The 20,329-nt window shown below is 48.1% G+C and overlaps 1 protein-coding gene across 1 annotated transcript in view; it reads right to left on the bottom strand.

Annotated features, from left to right (window-relative positions):
• Positions 1 to 20,329, bottom strand: part of PDS5A (PDS5 cohesin associated factor A) — a 1,513,477-nt gene that overhangs the window by 1,163,914 nt on the left and 329,234 nt on the right. Inside the window, exons 14-15 of the mRNA XM_085642237.1 lie at positions 8,012 to 8,093; positions 7,381 to 7,429 (exon numbers count right to left, since the gene is read on the bottom strand). Coding sequence (XP_085498363.1) covers positions 7,381 to 7,429; positions 8,012 to 8,093 — 131 coding nt within the window. The remainder of the gene's footprint in view (positions 1 to 7,380; positions 7,430 to 8,011; positions 8,094 to 20,329) is intronic.

Here is a 20,329-nt window from a genome sequence, read left to right as displayed (position 1 = left end):
ATCTGGCTGCTAAATTTCGCCATGGTTCTGCGTTAAAAGTGCGGGTTTGATCCGCAGCCGTTGATGCGGCACCACGGAGAGTTCCAGAAAGGTGGTGTACCATGGCTGGCGCGCCCACGTTGGAGCAACTAGGATGAGTGTCAGTGAGTGCTGTCGCAGTTTGCGTGCCACCAGCGGTATTAATGGCGCTGGGGGAAAAGCGTACGCAAATCTGCCGGACCAGTTCATCCATATCGCATTGCCCTGCGACTGTGGATGTGGGAACCTGGCGGCAAAGCTTTGGCATTTTGCGTTTTCGTTTGTGGTGAATAGGTCTATCTCTGGATGACCCCACTGCTGGAAGTACGGTTGGAGTACTGATGGGTGTAGCTCCCACTCGTGCATCTGGTGGCTGTGTCTGCTGAGCAGATCCGCCATCTGGTTGTCCTTGCCGGGGAGGTGTTCCGCCATGAGGAATATGTTCCTTTGAATGGCCCACTTCCACATGCTCTGAGCCAGATGAGACAACTGTGGAGAGTGTGTTCCTCCCTGCTTCTGTATGTAGTACATGGCAGTCATGTCGTCCGTCCGGATCAACACGACTTTGTTGCACAAGTGTACTTTGAATGCCTTCATGGCTAGGAAGATTGCCATCAGTTCCAGAAGGTTGATGTGCATCTTCTTTTGCTGTGTCGTCCATAGTCCCTGCACTGTATAATTGAGTACATGAGCTCCCCATCCCTGGAGAGAGGCGTCCGCCGTCAGTATTATTTGTGGAACAGGCTCTTGGAACGGTCGGCCCTTGCAAAGGTTTTGTGGATTCCACCAATGCAGAGAGTTGTATGCCCGACCGCTCACCAACACTAGGTCTTTTAATTGCCCGTGAGCCTGATTCCATTGACGTGCCAAGCACTCCTGAAGCGGGCGCATATGTAGTCTCGCGTGCGGGACTATGAAAATGCAGGAGGCCATCATGCCTATCAACTGCATGAACACTCGCACAGGAAGGGAGTGTTGAGGTTTGAACTTTGAGATCAGCAGTTGCATGCTGTTGATCCTCACTAAATTTGGCTGAGCTGTGGCTGCCAGAGTGTTTATGGTCGCGCCCAGGTACTGTTGTACGTGTGCGGGTTGGAGATGTGATTTTGGGTAATTTAGTGAGAATCCCAGACTGTGAAGAAGGTGGATGGTGAGGGACATGTGGCTGGCGCATTGCTGGGCTGACTTTGCTTGAACAAGCCAGTCGTCCAGGTAAGGGTAGACGTGAATGTGTTGTCTCCGTAGAAGTGCAGCCACTGTAGCTAGGCACTTGGTGAAAACCATGGGTGCTGTTGTCACGCCGAAGGGGAGGACTTTGAATTGATAGTGCTGTCCCTGAATAGTGAACCTGAGATATTTCCTGTGTGATGGGTGTATGGGTATGTGGAAGTACGCATCTTTGAGGTCTAGTGTGGCTAGGAAGTCTCCGTGGCTGAGCAGCGGGAGAACCTGCTATAGGATGAGCATATGGAAATGCTCTGACAGAATGTAGTGGTTGAGGGGTCTCAGGTCTAGTATAGGTCTGAGTGACCCGTCCTTTTTTGGGATTAGGAAGTACAGAGAGTACACCCCTGTCCCCTGCTGGTTGACGGGCACGACCTCTATTGCACCCTTTTGCAGCATACATAGCACTTCCTGCTGCAATAATGCTAAGTGCTCTACGGACATAGGACGGTGCTTTGGCGGTATGTTGGGTGGAGTGGAGGTTAATTCGAGACAGTAACCGTGCTGAATAATGTCCCTGACCCACCTGTCTGTGGTGATGGTTTTCCACGTGGACAGGAACCGCTGGAGTCTCCCCCCGACAGGTGTTATGTGGTCGGGGGGAAGGGAGAGGGCGTCACTGTTTGTTTTTGGGTGAGGACCTGGTGTTGCCGTAACCACGTCCTCTGCCCTTGGTGCTGGAGCCACGATATCCACCTCTGTTGGTTTTATCGTAGGTACTCTGTGTGCCCCCTTTAGTGTATTGCTGCTGTGACCCCTGGCCTCTAGCTGCTCCCCTATTCCCGGGGCGACGAAAGGAGCCACTACGAAATTGCTGCGTTTGCAGAGCCCCCATTGACTTCGCAGTGTCAGTGTCTTTCTTTATTTTTTCTAAGGTGGTGTCAACTTCTGGGCCGAATAAGTAGTCGGGGTTGACTGGCTGATTCAGGATGTTGTTTTGAATCTCTGGTTTGAATCCGGAGATTCTTAACCAAGCGTGTCGGCGTAACATGACGGTGGTGTCAATTGCCCTTGCTGCTGTGTCGGCAGCATACAGTGCGCACTTAATGGATGCGTTGTTAAGAAGTTGTCCGTCTCTAATGAGGAGCTCCGCTGCCTCTTTGTATTCATCTGGCAGATGCTGGAGTAGCGATTCTAGCGTGTCGTAGTGTGAACGATCATAGCGGGCCAGGAGGGCCTGTGTATTGGCAATGCGCCAGATGTTTGCTGCTTGAGCTGCAATTCTCTTGCCTGAGGTCTCCAGCACCTTGGACTCTTTGTCTGGGGGAGGAGCATCACCTGTTTGCGAGTGGGCTCGTTTGCGAGCGTTAGCAACCACCATGGAGTCCAGCGGTAACTGACCCCTAATGTACATAGGGTCTCCGGGTGCAGGCTTGTATTTTTTTTCAATCCTGGGGTTTAGCACCCGTGCCCTGGTTGTTTCTTTGAAAATGCCCTTTGCAGGTTTGAGAACACCTTTCAACATGGGCAAAGTTTTGACAGTTCTCTCGGAGGAGGCGAAAGTGTCCACTAAGAAGTCTTCCTCAACCGTGTCAGAGTGGAGTTGTACTCCATGATTGGCGGCTGCACGTTCTATGAGGGCATTGAAGGCAGCAGTGTCCTCTGTGGGAGATGTTTTGGCGCTGTAAAGCTGCGTGTCCTGGGTATCTGTCGCGGTACCCTGGTCTGTAGGGTCATCCCATACTTGATCTGGGTCCTGCTGCTCTTCAGTATCGATATCCCTAGGGTAGGTGGTATCATCACCCATGTAGTCCTCCATTGCGTCTGTTTCGGAGGGCGTAGGAGAAAAGGATTGGGGATCCTGATAGGAGGTTTGCAAACGTTCATACAGAACCGGTTCCGACTCTGCTGGCAATTTGTGCTTCAGAGGTATTCAGTAGGAGTCCAAGGCCTTCTCTGGAATGATCTTCCGTTTGCGGAGCATCAGTCTGCCAGTGTCGGCGTCGATGAATTGTGGCTGTGACGGCTCAGAAGGTGAGTGTCCAGTAGATGGGGACTGTGTCTGGCGGACACGTGTTCGGATCTCGAACATCTTCGGCGCCGTGGATGGCGGCAAACCAAAAGTGATGTTGGTTGGCGCCGAGGGTGCTTTTGGAGTCTTGTTCGTGTTGGGGCCCGACGTGGATCGGAGGGCTGCCCGTTCCCTGATGCGTTGCAACGACTCCGCGACTTGTCGCACCGAGAACGCCGAAGGTTCTTTGGTGCCGGTCGGTACCGTGGAGGTAGGCGTCGACTGCTTTGGAGCCACAGGGTCATCGATCCGAAGAGAGGTATCAGCGGTCGTCGGAGTCGATGACTTGGCGTGTGCCGCCGTCTTCGAGGTGGACTCAGATGGGGCGGCCATTTTGACTTTGGTGGTCGGGGCCGACTGCTTCGGTGCCAGGGGCCGAGGCGTTTTTGTGGGACCGAGGGCCTTCCTTTTTGGGTCGGTACCGATATCCGCTGCAGCGAGTTCGGCGCCGGAATCCCTCTTAGTGCGTTCGGAGCCGACGGTCTGTGTTGGCGTCGAAGAAGTGGAGGTCTTTGAGCCGATCACGGCCAGTTTCACTTTTGGTTTCGGTGGAACTGGTGCGACGATTGGTTTCGGTTTCGTTGAAGGGAATCCAGTCGTCTTTGGTAATAATGGCTCGTGCTGGATGTTCGAGGCCGGGCCCGAAGGCGGGGCCGAAGAACTTTGGGATTGATCTCGGGTAAGGCCCGGAGGCGATCCCTTGACCTGAGCCGTAGACTGACGCACTTCGACGGTCTCCGTATCGACGGGTAGGCCTGGCTCTTCGCTAGAGCTATCTTCTTCGGCCCCAAAGGCCTCATCGTAGTCTCCTACCTCGTCGACGGCTTCTTCCCTGTGAAAAAGCACTTCATCGGCGCCTTCCGATCGGGAATCGTGTTCGGAAGCGGGGCTGGAGTTTACTTCTTCCACGCTCTCAACATCCTCGTCGCTGAAGATGTTGGCCGGGGCAAGCGCCGATTGCTGCGCTTCTAATCTCGCTGCCCGTCCATTCCGGAGAGTCTTCTTCGATCGGAATCGGGCACAGGCCATACACTTCGATTCGTCGTGATCCGGTGAGAGACATTTGTTGCATACCTGGTGGACGTCGATGTGTGGGTATTTGGCGTGGCATACAGGACACCGTTTGAATGGGGTCCTCGATTCCATCGTCGATATAAGGTCGATGTTCGGATCAAACGGATCCGAAAGGATGGAAGAAGTTTCTAAACTAAGTAAGAAAGCAGTCGATACCGAACGGGAACAGTACCGACAAAAACTAAAGGCCTGTTGGCCTTAAACTAAATTTTCCTAACTTGAGCTAAGATAAGCACATCCGAACCCAATGGCGGAAAAAAACAATCTAAGGATGGAGAGGATGCCCATGCGCACTGTAGTCCAGGGGAGGAGTCAACTATCTCGTGATACTTCGAACACTCTTCCCGGACAACAACGTGCAAACATCCGGACCCAACACTAGGCGGCGATCTATGCACAGATATGAATTCAGCAGTCCACATGCCTCGAACACATGCATATACATGCATATACGCATATACATGCATATACGCATATATATACATATATATATACACATACATATTATGCATGCATACATACATAACACCTACATAACATATATATATTTATATATATTTATATTTAGGCTGACATTTCACTCATACAAAACCAGAGAAATTCCCCAGTTATAGATAGTTAGCTAAGCCAACTATAACTTGCGCCTCCGCAATGCACTACCTATGACCTTGCATATTACATCACTTATGATATGGTCAGTGATGACATCTCAAATGGCATCAGTGATGACATCATCCAGTGACAGTGTTTTTTAAACGTTTGAGTGTTAAATATAAATATTCACTGAAAAAAAAACATAGGTGTCAGGAACGTTATAGTTAAGAGTTAGCATTTAAAAAACCTTAGAAATTCACTGAAAAAAAACACAGGTTTCAGGGACATAGTTAGTTGGACATTTCACTCATATAAAAGCAGAGAAATTCGGGCGTTATAATTAGTAGAGCTAACTATAACTTGCGCCACCGCAATGCACTGCTGATGACAACAAATATTACATCACTCATGACATGGTCAGTGACTTCACCGATGACATCATCCATGTGATAATCTGATGCACCTCCTCACACCCCAATATAACCTTTGATACACCCACTCTAAAATACAGACTACCATTTCCACACATATACACATTTATACACCTACACACGCACATACACACACGCACATACACACGCATGCACATATATACATACACACCTGCGCGCACACACATATATACATACACGTGCACACACACACATATATATATATATATATATATATATACACATATACACACACACACACACACATATATACACATACTGTCACAATGTCATCAGCAGGGCCATTACGTGGTTGGTTGAGTGGATCCCGACCTGGACCAGACTGTTTCTCTCAATAGCGGAACGGATCGCTATCATGAAAATGGTCTTTCTGCTCAAATTCCTTTATTCCCACATCAACCTCACGCTCCCACTTACTACACACTGCTTACAGTACCTGTGCTCCAATCGGATATTCCTAGTCTGGGCAAGAAAGCAGCCGTGGGTTATGTGGGAGACGCTTACTCTGCCGTTCCAACAGGGACGCCTGAATGCGCCGGACGTAACCCTCTATGCTTACTGTGCACAATAATTCCATATATGGCACTATCCAAAATGCTTCCAGTCTCACACAGCTGTGGAGTCAGATCTGGCAGCCCCTTGCCATTGCAATCTACCAGTCTTTGGGCCGTCACAAGCATAGATTGATACGGTGACGTGTGCTTGCTGGGCGTGTGATGTCATGAGGTGTCGTGCCAAGAATATTTGCTTCCTTTATCCTGCTTGTGTGCAATGCCATGCTCCTGCCATTGCAAGGCAAGGTCACTAGAGCAAGGGCTCTTAAGCGGGGCATCATTACCTTTGCGGAGTTATACCCCAATGGCAAATTCCTACCACCATTCAAGGCGGACGAGCACCCCGTCCTACTGGGCTAGATGTCCTCTTTTACCAGCAGCTCCATGCTGAGCAACACTACATGCCCCCCCATACTACATGCACTAAAACACATTAACGAAACTCTTGCCTCACAAACTGATCACTCAATTGTATGCAGAGATGCAGGGTAAGACACCAGGGTGCACTCTAGCGGCACACGCTGCGAGTTCGACACAGACCCATCTCTCACTGAAGCGCAATGGACATCTTGCTGAGGGCGAACTGATGCCCTCTCACCTAACTATAGGTTTCGGCATATTCACTATAAATTCCTGCATAGGATTTACCGCACCCCAGTGCAACTGCTCTGTGTGGAACTAGTTGACTAGGCAGACTTCATGAGACCCGAGGTCCCGCATTTATCTTGCATGAGAGCGCCCACGCAGCATACAGGAACCTAACCTAGATAACTGGCCAACCGCCACCACAGACCCCCTTGGTCAGCCTCTTGGGCAATGGCAAGGATGTTCCCCTTGGAGTTCGTGGTCTTATTGCAATGCTGCTACTCCTAGTCAAAGTGTAGCCATACACTGCGGCCAACAGGCTGCACCAAAAGCTGGGATCTGGCTGCAAGATGCGGTATACTGCCAAAAGTAGCTTTCAAACTACTGGGAGCACATGCCACCAAGACATTTGGGTACCATTGCTGACATACTTGACAAAAGGAAACTAGGGGAGATTTGCCAGACCAGGAGCGAACTCTTCGCTTGCAGGAGTTCCCGGTGCACCCGAACATTTAGTCCCCCATCGATCGCCTACGAGATGTACAAGTGATGTGTCCAACTGATTTGGGCCCATCTACGACAGTGTCATTTGCACAATTCTTTCTACGCTAAAAATGTATTCACTGCTGTGTCTTGTCTGTACCCCAACTCCTTCCCCTTCCTTTCGTACACTTCAGGAAGCTCTCACATTGTTGCCTTTAAAAAACACAATGCAAATAAAAACATTTAAAAAAAAGATATGATAAACAGAGAAGAGCACATAACCATGTGTGACAGTTATGATAAAACAGTATTATAGGGCATATGCCCGCTACGATTCATTTTGCCTCGCATAATTTTTCAGTCCCTCCCCAATAGTAGGACTCACTTGCTATGGTCATCAGCTTCCCAAACATGGCTGAATTGTTTGCCTCAGACTGAAAGAAAAAAGCATTTCTTAAGTTGGTAGAAACATGGACATCAGTAATATTTACAGTAAACATGCACAAGCAACTTAAGCCTCAGATGTATAATGTTCTGTTGAATGCATGTGCCAGATCACCCAATTACACACTGTTTTGAACCATCAAGATTCTGTGGAATTCCTTCCATTATGTTGGTCAAAAGTAATCACTTTCTAGACTGTAAGCACCTCACCTAAGTGACTGATGAATGACTGAAGTAAGCAGGCAATTATTAAGTACTGTTTAACATACTCAAATTCAGAAACAAAATGAAGTCAATGCATCAAATATATGCACTGTGTAGTCATGGAAGCTGGAAAATCACAGTGCTAGTCTTTACATAGGAGGTCGCATGTGCAAGAGTGTAGGTTGGAGAGTTTGAAGGGTTTATACTCTCCCAATTGAGATGCAATTCATAAAAGGGATGGAGAAACCATTCCAAAGAGCAGGCAATTAAAGGCTACAGACCAACAAGTGGGCAAACACTCCCACCAATGAAAGACAAGGTTCTTGCAAGAATGGAATATACCAAGTATTTATCACCCTTATACTTACAACAGGCTGTTTATGAAGATCTAGTAGTTCTCGTACATGACTCCGTAGCATGTTCTGGCATTTCCACATTTCATTCAATGCTCTGAATATTAATAGATGCAGAGTTACCAACACAAAATGGTTTACCTTCAATTTTAGCACATGTTCTACAAGTCTATAAAGATGTGACATTTATACGAGACACTTGATGATTAACAAGCTCAAACACCATGGACAAAGTTATTTTACAAAAGTAAAAAGTGCTCAAGCTATATTATAACTCATGGCCTCTTATAATTATACCTTACACAACGGATAAAAAGCAGCAGAGTAGCTGGAGTCTGCATATGAGAAATAATATAAGACATTGCTCTCACATGACGGATCTCAAAGCCCATTCTTCAATTATGACACCACATTGGCAATTTAACCAAAGGAGAATTATGCAATAACTTAATTCCAATAGTCTGCTTCATGCAGCCTGTGCAACCTAAGGCGGCCATCGTCCCTCACACACCCACACAAAGGCACACCTCCTGGTGTACAGTTCTGCTGGCTGGCTGAAAGAAGTCATCACAATTCTGGGAACATTGGAATTATATTAGATGTAACAGTTTCAAATGTAACAATTTCTAATAACAGTCAGGAGCGAACAACGAGGTCGCGCTTGGTCCGAGGTGTACAAATATGTAACTACTGTGGATCTCTCAGGTTGAATGGGTGTCCCCGAAACTGGAAAACACTAGACTGTGACCAGCAGTTACTGAGATAGACGTCCTTACAAAAGGTAAGCTAATACTAACCAAGTGAGTATTTGTCCTACAAGAAACTAAAACTAGGTTCTGAACTGGTAGTGACGTAGGACTTTGGGCAGCATCCCTTCAGCAGACTGCAGTTACCTGAGTTTCTGGGTGGGATATCTTGGTGACTGATGAGACCCATTTCCTAAATGGGGTCCTAGCTGTTTGACTACAGGGGTTTAGTGTGACTTTTGCATTAAGAACAGGAGCCAGCTCTAATACTGGATAATTTTGTGAGAGTGTTAACCGCAATTGAAAGGTGCCTATACTCTCATTATTTAAAGATTTACATTCTAGTGTTAAGATTCTATATATAAAATTTGAAGATTGTATATTCAAAGATCTATATATATTCTTTAGAATGTAATTCTTTTGAATATATTCAGCCAATCTCCTTGAGTCTTTAAGGAAGCAGCCTCCCTTACTATGAAAGATACCTCTTACAGGATTGGTCTCTCCTTTCCCAACCCCCCCACCCCAATATTATCTTCCTCACCTTCATCTTTATGTGCTGTTCAGCACTGTCTCCTGCACTCTAAACAACTATTTGAGCCACACTGGGTGCAATGCTGAAGTCATGATTGCTTTAATGCTTAAGTAAATGTAGAAGTCAGGATCAACATCTGAAGTGTCAATGCTAGTATCATAGTCAAGTATCCAGGACCTGGATAAGCAGGTGCAAAGTTAAGGTACAACTGCTCATTATTTAAGTTTCAGATAGCGCTACACAGTAACTGTTACTTCATGGCTTTAGAGGAATTGTGTAATAGACAGTTACAACAAACAAAAAGCTAGGGTCGGCTAGATTGCTATAGTCTGTTCGATGTTCTTCAATGCAAACTGGAATTTGTGTGGAACTCATTTAAAAGGCAAGCCAGAATAATATAGTCTTTGTAATGTTCATGGATCATAGGTAGCTGGGCTGAGATTAGCCATTAACTTCGAATCCTGCAATTCCAGGGCTTTGCTTCCATATTTCAAACTATTGAAAGAACGCTGATGGAACAGGTGGGCAAGAATTGGGTTTTCTTGGCGGAGTGTAGAGAGAGCTCGATTTCGCCAGGCATTCTGGACATCTGACCTAGTAATCTTTTAAGAGCTTGCATACAACCTTGAGCTTAATCAGGGCTTAAAGAGAAGCCAGTGGGCAGACATAAGGGCAAACATTGTGTAAATCTCAGCAAATACCAGTACACTATCTGGCATCCTGGTTCCAAAGTCACAAAAGATTGAACCAAACTGAAACAGTTTTTAAGGACAAAACATTTTTATTTCACTTTATATGAGATGTTTTGTTAAAAATGCTTTCTTTCAGTGTTGAAGAAGTTCCGCTGCTGGGAAGAAACGCGATGATTGACTCAAGTCTTTTCAAAAGATTTGTTGAGTAAAAATTGTTGTTTTGATACATGGACTGCAAAAAAAGGAGAATATGACTTACCATATGAACATCTGTTCATACCATGCAGTGCTGTAGGTTCATATGCAGTGCTGTAGATTCACATGCCCAGAGTACTCTTACTGTCTAGTGTTGGGCTCAGACATTACATCTGGTTTTCCATCAAAGAAGCTATGAGTCACAGGATGTGCTGCTACTCCCACCCTAGTCTATACTAAGTTAAGCACGGAATCCACATTACATGTTTCGCTCCGATGGTGAAAAATAGAGTGAAGAGTAAGGCTACTGCAATGAGCCCTGCACATTGTATGTTGTAAAACAGTGAAAATGTTTTTTTTTTTTAAAGTCCCATCAGGGTCAGTTTTTGGGGAGGTGGGTGGGGGCATGTGACGCTACACGCTATGTACCAATGTTTACAGGGGAAGTAACATTTTCTGTTCTTGCACGTTTGGCTGTATTTACACATACTCTGCATAGAATGTAAAGCAGTTTTATCCTACAAGGTGGCGAGTGAACATATCTATATTTGGAATAGGCTTCCTAACGCTCTCTGACCAATCATAGCCTGTTAACAGGTTAGAATGTCCACCCAGTATTGCTTTGTATATGTGTGGTGTTGACCATATAGATGCCTTGCAGATATCTGCTAATGGCATGTTACCACGAACATCCAAAGTGGTTACTTTCTTATGTGCACAATGTACTTGGCGAGATGCAGTAGGTACAAATTTGGTTTTGATGTAGCAGGTTGGAAGTCTTTGACTTTTGAGGGGTTTTGAACAGCTACAAAGAGCCAGTTAGTTTTGCGGAAGGAGTTCATCTTGTCAATATAATGCATGAGTGCCCTCTTAACATTTAGGGTATGCAGTCCCCCCTACCGCTACAGAATCAGGGTGTGGGAAGAATACAGGTAGTTCATTAGTGTGGTTAAGATGAAAGGGTGAGTGTTAGAAATGGGATTTCTGGCTGGCTAAGGCGTGCGCCAAAGCCAGGCAGAAACCACCACTCTAGTCAGGGCAAGGAAGTTATATGCCAAAGATAACCCCTGCTCACACCCGTGGTAGCTTGGCACGAGCAGTCAGCCTTATCCCGGAGGCAATGTGTAAAGCATTTGAGCACGCACACAGCAACATCATCTCAGGCCCACCACAAAAGAAACTCCACACAAGGTTATATATAAAAATAGCCTTTGTATTATCATAACACATTAGAATAGTAAGCACATATTATACAGGGTGCCACCTGGCACTAGGTCATATTTACAAAGGATTATTTACACCTGACAAGGCCCACTGGACCACTGTCAGTACCATCACAAAGTGAACTTAGTAAATGTAGAATTTATCATGAACATAGAACACAACCAGTAACTACTGGTGACCACTGTACTTAGCATCAGCCTGTAACAAACTACATTAGGCTCTGTATCACATCAGGCGCACATTACACTCTGTGCCAACCTCACCATCATAAACACATGAGGCCATCCTCTCACAAGTCTAAACGCATTAGACCCTGACCACCTAAGTATAACTACATTAGGGAATAAATCTCACTAGCATAACCCATAATATGCGCGCCAACCTCATAATCATAAAACACATTTAGAGGTCTCAACACAGGTGGGTAAATCATTCTACATACATTACATTTCCTAGCACCATATAATCATACCATGGCCTGGCGCCCTAAAAACCTAATAGTCCCCCTGGCAACTGTCCATCTCAAAAAGGGCTCAAATGCCCGGTGTCCAAAAAGTCAGGGCGCGCTGCTAATGCAGCAAAAGTCAAGGGTGCACAATCTGCCCAGGCCTAAACGTAGCAGCTGGCACTAAGTGCTGGGCAGCTGTGAGTCTCAGGGGTAAAGGAGTGCATCTCATTCTTAACTCAGGCATGTCCCCTAAAATAAAAGACCTAAACGGTGCAGCTGCCCCCTACTGGCGGGGCAGCTGGGAAATAGTCAAATTGGGCTTGGGCTCGCAATGGCCCTTTACATCCATATGCAAAACGTGGGAGCCACACGGGCCTCTGAAAGTAAATATGCCAAACGTTGGAGCAGCCCGCTGTCATCAGGGACCGCTCTGACACGGGACTGCCGGAAAGGGGGCCGCGATCGGCACAAACATGGTGCCCCACTCACCAGACTGGTCTGGAGGCGCTCCTCACGGTCTCCTCTTCACCCTGTCCCTCTTCTGGGAACGGGGCTTTTGCCAGAGCCGCACGTCTCGCTCTTCCCCCGGGGCTCCCGAGGCTCCCAGCCGCTCAAGGGAGCCCCGCTGGGACGCGAGGCAACTTCCGGCTACCGGATTGGCTTCACCCGGTCCCCTGTCTCGGGACGGAAACTTTAGGATGGGGCCAGCAAGGCCCCAGGCTGCCTCCTTCTCTGCCGCGCTTCCACTCGTGCGGCGGGGTCAGGCACCGACAATGTGCCTCGGGCCAACTTCGCCGGCATTACCACGGGCCTCTCACTGCGGGGTGGGCTCCCGCCTGCAGCACTCCTCAGCACACGCGGGGCTTTTTTCCGCTCATGGAAGCCCCGCTCGAGATTAGCTGAGTTCCTGCCGGCTCGGCAGGCCCCGCCCCTCCTACAGGCAAGGCTGCTCGGCTACCGTGTCGAGTCTGCGGCGCTTCTCCCCGGGCCGCGGCAGTGATCTCTTGGTCATGTAGGACACGGGGTGGGCACCCGCTAGGGCGGACAACGCGGGGTGGGCACCCGCTACTCCCAACGCGGCCAAAACAACCATGAAGCGGGGTGGGCTCCTGCTAGATCACGAAGCACGGGGGAATCCCTACACCGGGGATTCCCTCTCCTTGAAGGGAAGCTCAGCGCTGCGGAGCCCTCGTGCTCCTTTGGGGGATAATTAAAATAAATCGTAGCGCTCACGAGGCGCTAGGCGCTAGCTGCAGAAAGACAGTCCTTCCTAAAAAGAAAAGAGCAAGTCCAGCAACAGTTCCTTTAGGGATCAAGGGGCAATGCAGGGCAGAAGGGTCCCCAAAAAGAAGTCCTCCAGGCACCCAGGGGCAGGGCCCAGGGAGGCAAGCCTTCTCCTGAGCCCCAGCAGCAGCACGCCCCTGGTAGATTCAAGTCCAGAACAAGAACATTTTCATGGGGTCACAGGCCCTTCTTTTATAAGGCATTTTCCTTTGTTCCGCAACTGTAGGGCAAGGGGAGAACCAGATACAACTGGTTCAGGAGCACTTTGTTTTGCTCAGCTCCCCTCTCTATTCACAGGACAGGCCAGGGACATCAGACGCACCACAGGAGGTGGAGCCAGCATTGTGAAGGGAAGGCCCAGCCACATTCAGGTCCCAGGTGCAACTCCTCCCTCCCATCTACATGCAGATTTCTCCATTCACCACCGGACAGACTCACCCTGGCTCCTGGAATTTCCCAGCCCTCTCAGCTCCTGTCAATCACAAGCCAGACAGGCAATTCACATCACACAGCACACAGAAATGCCAACATCTAGAAGTGGCACTTCTTCACCAGTCACACTAAATCTGCGCACACCATTGCGCAGCATTTATTCTCACGAGTTCGCACATACCACACTCGCCCCTGCACTCCTCTCACATCAGGAACTACCATGGACACACATATCCCCCATGCATTCCTATGGGAGGGCAGGCCAGTCTCATTAAATGTAACACAGAGCGCACGCACTTTACACTGGGATACAGTGCTAAAGTGCCTAGAGGCCTAAAACTACTAACACTACATAGGGAAAAAGGCCAGGATAAATACAAAAGGTTTAGGGGTGAACCTGCCAAAAGGGCCAGGTCCAACAGTGAGACTTTGAGGTAGGAAGTTTGGACTGATTTTAAGAACTAACATGTGAAGGAAGATGGCCTTTTTATGTAGTGCACCAAAAGGATGTACTCTATTTAGAAAGTCCAGGCGACCCTTATTGCCTCGCAGGGCTTAAATTCATGATCCCAAATCCTCTCTTTTGTGGTAATGTGGGCGTGCAGTTTAGGCTTATCAGATGGTAGTGTTAATGTTAAGCATTTGTTGTACACACATTTAATAAATGACACACACATGAGAAGAAACTCTAGACCAATTGAAAGAATAACAGATTTTTCGATAATTTTAGACACCAAGATCATCGGAATCAAGGAAGTACTTAAGACATTATAGATTTTTACAGGTAAAACAGAAAATCATAGCAGTGAGATTTGAGGCATGAGCCTCAAATGCAGTGATGTTATCCTATGGGAGAAACATTCACCGCATAGGTATACTACAAACTATTCTCAGGGTTACTCTTCTGGAATTAATGCACTTATGGACCAATGCCGAAAGAACCACCAGCAGTTCGGATTTACCCGCCTGGTGTGTCTGGGTACAGAGGTGCTGGTCACGATGGTAGCCTCAAACTCTACTCGTAAAAGTCTATGCAGAAGCCTGTAACAAAAAAAGGGTGCAAGTGGGGACAAGGCTGACAGAATCAAAATGGCGATCGGCTCTTGATTGTCTCTGGAGCAAGGGGGCACGGTTGGTTGGCTCGGATTCGTGCTGTTGGGCTCTGGTGCAAGGGTGTTTTGTCCAGCAGCTCGCTTGCATTCATAGGCGCTCACTTCTTGGGAGTCAACCAGGTGATGGTCAACCCATCACCGACCATCAGACAGCAGGGACTTTCGAGGATCAACCCTCCCTTAGTGGATAATGGAGGAGCTTTGGCTAATTTAGGCAGTTTCTCGAACCTCAGATCAGGTGGAAAAGCCTATGCTAGAGGTAAAATCTGGAGCGCCTCCTGGATCCGTGACATTTCATTTTTCCTCCTATGTCCTCTATTTTAAGTCTATTCTTCACTCAGATTTGTAACATCTCCTTGAATAATGCTGAATACTCTTGCATGTAAATCTTGAAACTGATCACTCCTGCGCTAGCGCTCCAGGTGACAGCACAGTTTGTGTATTACTGCATGCGTTTTTAAAAATCGTTCTTGTGCTTTTAAAATACTGCTGTTGCTGATAATAATTGAACTGTGCACTGACTCCCCGGTCCACCGCAGCGATTAGGCTGTTTGTTGTGGAGGGAGAACAGAGCGCTCCTACTTCCTGGTGGTGCCAATACTCGGCGGCTATCTTACTGGGTTGACGCTCCAGTCTTCCTCGAGCCTTGACTACTTAGGCTCCCAGCGCAGGCCCGTTGTAAAACATGTGATTGGGGTATGTCCACCCCAATTACAGGGAAACCTCCCTCCATGTACAAGTGGAAGATGTTCCTCCTCAATTGCCGATCTATGCCGAAGCACTACACTGAACTGGCCATGCTGATAGAGGAGCTCAACCCTGAAGCCCTCTTTCTAACAGAGACATGGCTCCAGCTAGAAACCGATCCTGCAACAGTATGGGCCACCCCCCAAGGCTACACTCTTAAGCGACTGGACCGCAAGACAGGCAGAGGCTGAGGGTTGGCCATCATTTATAGAGACAACTATAGATGCCCCGTCACTCCCTCCACTACGCCAGCCTGTGAGAACCTACACTTCACTCTCGAATTTTCCCCCACCACCACCTTCTCTGGTATTTTAGTTTATCGACCACCTGGTACTCTTAGCGACGTCGTCACTAATATGACGGGCATAGTTGCCAACCTAGTGCTCACCTCGGCAAATTTCACCCTGCTGGGCGACCTGAATCTGCACCTAGACGATCCGCTTGATTCAGCAGCCAACAGTTTTCGATCGAACCTCCAGGCCATCGACCTGCTCCAGAAAGGTTTTCAATCGACGCACACCAAGGGGCATCTCCTAGATCACATCTATAGTAATCTAGATAGCCTAACTGTCGAGGTATCCATACCACTGCCCTGGACCGATCACTTCTTAGTACCCTTTACATGGTCCACATGCACCCCCCCACTCTACAAAATCACAATAAACACTGGGGAAGAAAATGGGTCTCGCTCCCGCTCCCCAAGTGGAAACTGGCTCTCACCGAACACCCACCCCCGAAGGTGACTAACCCCAACACAGCCACTGCCAATTTTGACAACTGTATTTCTAGTACCCTTGACCAAGTCCTCCCGAAGATATCCCTGCACTCGAGTAAGAGATCCAAAGTCGTCCCCTGGTATTCCCCCGCCCTTAGAACTATGAAACAATCCTGCCGCAAACTAGAGAGAGCCTGGAGACAAGAACACTCACAACCGAAGAAAGCTGAGTACAGAGCTCTAATTCCCCCCCCCCCCCCCCCCCCCGAGTGTCTGTCATCTGACGGCACGCAAACCCGTTGTAACAACCTAGCCACTTTCTTCTCCCAGAAGATTCAGGCCATTTATTCCTCATTCACCGCTGGTAGTGGTGACACGGAGTCTACCACCACAACAGATTCTGACCTCCCCGTCTCCTGCTCGCTGGACAAATTCCCCCTCCTAGATTCCATCACATTAGACAGAATGATCCCTAAAGTCACCTCGGGATCTCCCAATGACCCAGCACCTCCGCAGACTCTTACTAAGGTCATTGATGCCATTCGCCCGGTCATCCTGGATGTCCTTAACGCCTCCATCACCTCTAACTCCGTCCCAGCTCCATGGAAGTGTGCGATGGTTAAAGCCCTCTTGAAAAAGTCCACCTTAGACCATAACAACTTGGCCAACTTTCGCCCTATTTCCCTACTTCCCTGGATGAGCAAACTGCTCGAGAGGCACATCAATAACATCCTTGTGGATTATTTAGAATCTAATAATCTGCTATGTGCCTCTCAGACGGGGTTCCGCCCTCAGCACGGAACAGAAACTGCCCTCTTAGCAGTGACGGAAGAAACTAGAGCTGTGCTGGACCGGGGAGGAAAAGCAGCCATCATACTACTCGACCTCAGTGCCGCGTTCGACACGGTTAACCATGCCACACTACTACATCGTCTGAAAGGCATGGGTGTGTCGGGCGCGGCCCTGGAATGGCTGACCTCCTTCCTGGATGAGCGATTCTTCCAAGTGTTAGAGGGCGAGGTAGTCTCCCCCAAGCAACCACTTCGCTGTGGGGTTCCCCAAGGCTCCTCCCTAAGCCCCACACTTTTTAATGCCTACATACGACCTCTAGCAGAGATAGTCCAGCCCTTCGGTGTGTGTATTGTCACCTACGCGGACGACACCCAACTGGTGGTCTCCCTGGACCACTCTGAGGGGTCGTCCAACACCTTGGGCCCCTGTCGCTAAGTGGATGCAATCCTCCTGTCTCAAACTCAACGGGCAGAAGACGGAGATTATGCTACTGGGCAACTCTGCACCGACCACTCTGGCCTCCATCTGGCCCACATGTCTCGGCGCTCTTCCCCCCCCCCCCCCCAAACCTCAGATAAAGAGCCTTGGAATTTGGCTCGATAAAGCGCTAGAATTTTCGGTCCAGGCCACCAAAACGGCCTCCACGTGTGTCGGGCTAATGAAAATGCTCCGCAAAGTGCTCTCTCTGCTTCCTTTCCAGGCGAGGAGAATCATGGTTCAGACCCTGATACTCTCCCGCCTGGATTATGGAAATGCTTTATACCTAGGAGCCCCGGCAGCAGTGACCAACAGGCTCCAAGTCACGCAAAACTGCCGCCCAATTACTGTTCAACATCCCCTGTTGGCAGTCAGCCAAGAAAGCCCTAAAAGAACTACATTGGCTCCCAGTGGCTGCTAGAACACAGTCTAAGGCCATGTGTATTGAGCACAAATCCTTCCACCGAACAGGCCCTTCCATCCTGTTCCCCTTAGTCGTGCCCTACGCCCCATCCAGAGCACTCCGCTCCGGTTTACTGCATCTAGCAACCACAACTAAAATCAACAAAGCCCGATGGGGCGGCCGTTCTTTCTCCCACACCGCCGCGAGGCTTTGGAATTCCCTCCCCCTAGCTCTTAGAGAGAATAATAACCGGATGGCATTCAGAAAAGCTTTGAAAACTCACCTGTTCGCAAAAGCGTGTTAACCCACCCTGTAGCCCGCCACAGTAATCAGTCAAAGCGCTGCGAGGACTCCGGGTAGTTACGCGCTATACAAATATAATTTTTTCATTTAATTTCATTTCATGTGGAAGCATGCCCTGATCGTCTTGCCTTTGGCAAAATAAAGTGGGGCTTGATGCCTCCATCCTGTCAAATTACCATCCAATCTCTCCACTGCCATATGTGTCTAAAGTATTAGAAAGCAACAACTTTCTGGACTATACTCAAACGGGCTTCTGATCCAGAAACAGCATTGAGTCCACCCTGTTGGTAGTATTGGATAGCATCAGGTCAGAAGTCGACCTGGGCAAGACTGCAGCCTGATCTGATTGGATTTGTCGGCAGCTTTCAACACGGACTTCCGTAGCTCACTAATGCGGAAACTACATGAAATTGGCCTACATTCGGAAGCCTTGCAGTGATTTGGATCTTTTCCAGCCAAACCACTGCAATCAGTACAAATGGCCCATTTCAGGTCAAAATCCTCAATTGTCCAGGGCTCATCACTTAGCCCCACACTGTTCACTATCTATGTTTCGGGGTTGCAGGTATTGTCAAAGTCTGGAGCTTTGAGATCTTCTATGCTGACGACGCTCAGCTTATGATCTCTATAGGTGAGAGAGACAGACATGGGATAATCTGATATGCTGTCTCTCGGAAGTAGCCACATGGATGCTGTTACACTGCAGTCTAGAATCTGGGATGACTGCAGGTGACCGTCGCTCCTGAACCTGCTCTAAAGCCAAGGAGAGCAACGAGAAATCTTGGATTCTTAATAGACTGATCGATAGACGCTACTCATGCAAGACCAGGTATGCAACATGTGGAAAGAACGTTGGTCTCCTTCGTCAACTGCGTAAGCTTTTCCATTGGATCCTGGTAGAATGGCAAAGTACAGTCAATCAAGCACTAATTAGGAGTAGACTGTACTACGGTAAAGCTCTATATCAATAAATTGGCCAACTTCATATTTACTCGCCTACAATCTAATTAGAATTAAGCGGCTTGATAGTGCACGAAGCAGCTTGGCTTCCGCCTATTTGAACTCACTTCACTGGCTTTCAGTATGCAAGAGGGCTAAATTCAAGCTGTTCTGTCATGTTCACAGGGCACTCAACAATACTGGGCCAGCGATTCCTTGAGATAGAGTGGTCTTCTATAAGCCTACACGAGCACTCCGCTCAGTATATCTAGCTATGGTATGGGCCAAGAGCATCAAAAAAGCCAGGATGCGTGGCCACTCTTTAAACCATTTAGCAGTTATCCACTGGAATTCTTTGTCTCTTGATCTCTGCCTGACTCCAGACCTCATGTTTCAGAAGAGGTTGAAGACCTGGTTGTTACCCTTAAAAATGGACTCTAGTCTGAATGAAACCATAATAAAGGATTCCTCGTTTGGGCCCTGAAAGAAAAAAAAAATGGACTCTAGTGTATGGTGCTGGGTAATCCTTGATCTAGCGTCAGGATATTCCTCTTTGGGATGATAGTAGCAATTTACAAGTACAGTAAGTAAATAAATAATATATTATGGCATTGCGCAACTGTGCTGCACAGCAAAGGTTCATTACAGTTCTTACAGTAACTGGACTGAAAAAAGAATAAGCAACTGTTGGAGTGCCATCACTCTCTTATGGTTGGGATATGCGTCCCCTGTAACAGCTTTTAACATCAAGCCCAGAAAGGGGTCGATCTGTTGGGATTGAAAATTGGACTTCTTTCCATTTACAGTGAACCCTAAGCTGTGGAGCAGGGTTGGGGTCAACTGAGAGAGTGCTAGACACTGTTGCCTGCTGCTGGATCAACCAGTTGTTTAGGTACAAGAAGGTGTGGATGCTCATTCTAAGTTAATGAGCAGCCATCACGGCAAGACATTTGTTAAAACCCTTAGAGCTGTGATGATCCCAAAGGGACTGCTGTCCCTTTACCATAAACCAAAAGTACTGGTGATGTGGGTGGGGTGTGGATGGGAACATAGAAGTAAGCCTCACTGCTGTCTAAATCCACCATGAAGGGGCCTGATCAGAGTAGTGGGATGAGCGCCAATAGGATGCAAAGTTTCAGTGGCCTCAAGTCCAAAATGGCGAGAGGGGGGGGAGTCGTCCTTCTTTGGAATGTGCAAGTACAGCAAGTAGGCGCCTTTGCCGCATTGGTGTGGAACACAAGCTTTACTGAACCCTTTTAAAGGAGCGCTAAGAAAAAAAATTCCAGGAG

The sequence above is a fragment of the Triturus cristatus genome, chromosome 2_2 (genome assembly GCF_964204655.1).
Source record: "Triturus cristatus chromosome 2_2, aTriCri1.1, whole genome shotgun sequence".
Classification (NCBI taxonomy): Eukaryota; Metazoa; Chordata; class Amphibia; order Caudata; family Salamandridae; genus Triturus; species Triturus cristatus.
Note: the sequence above shows the minus strand (reverse complement) of the source record. Positions and strands in the feature narration are given on the sequence as shown.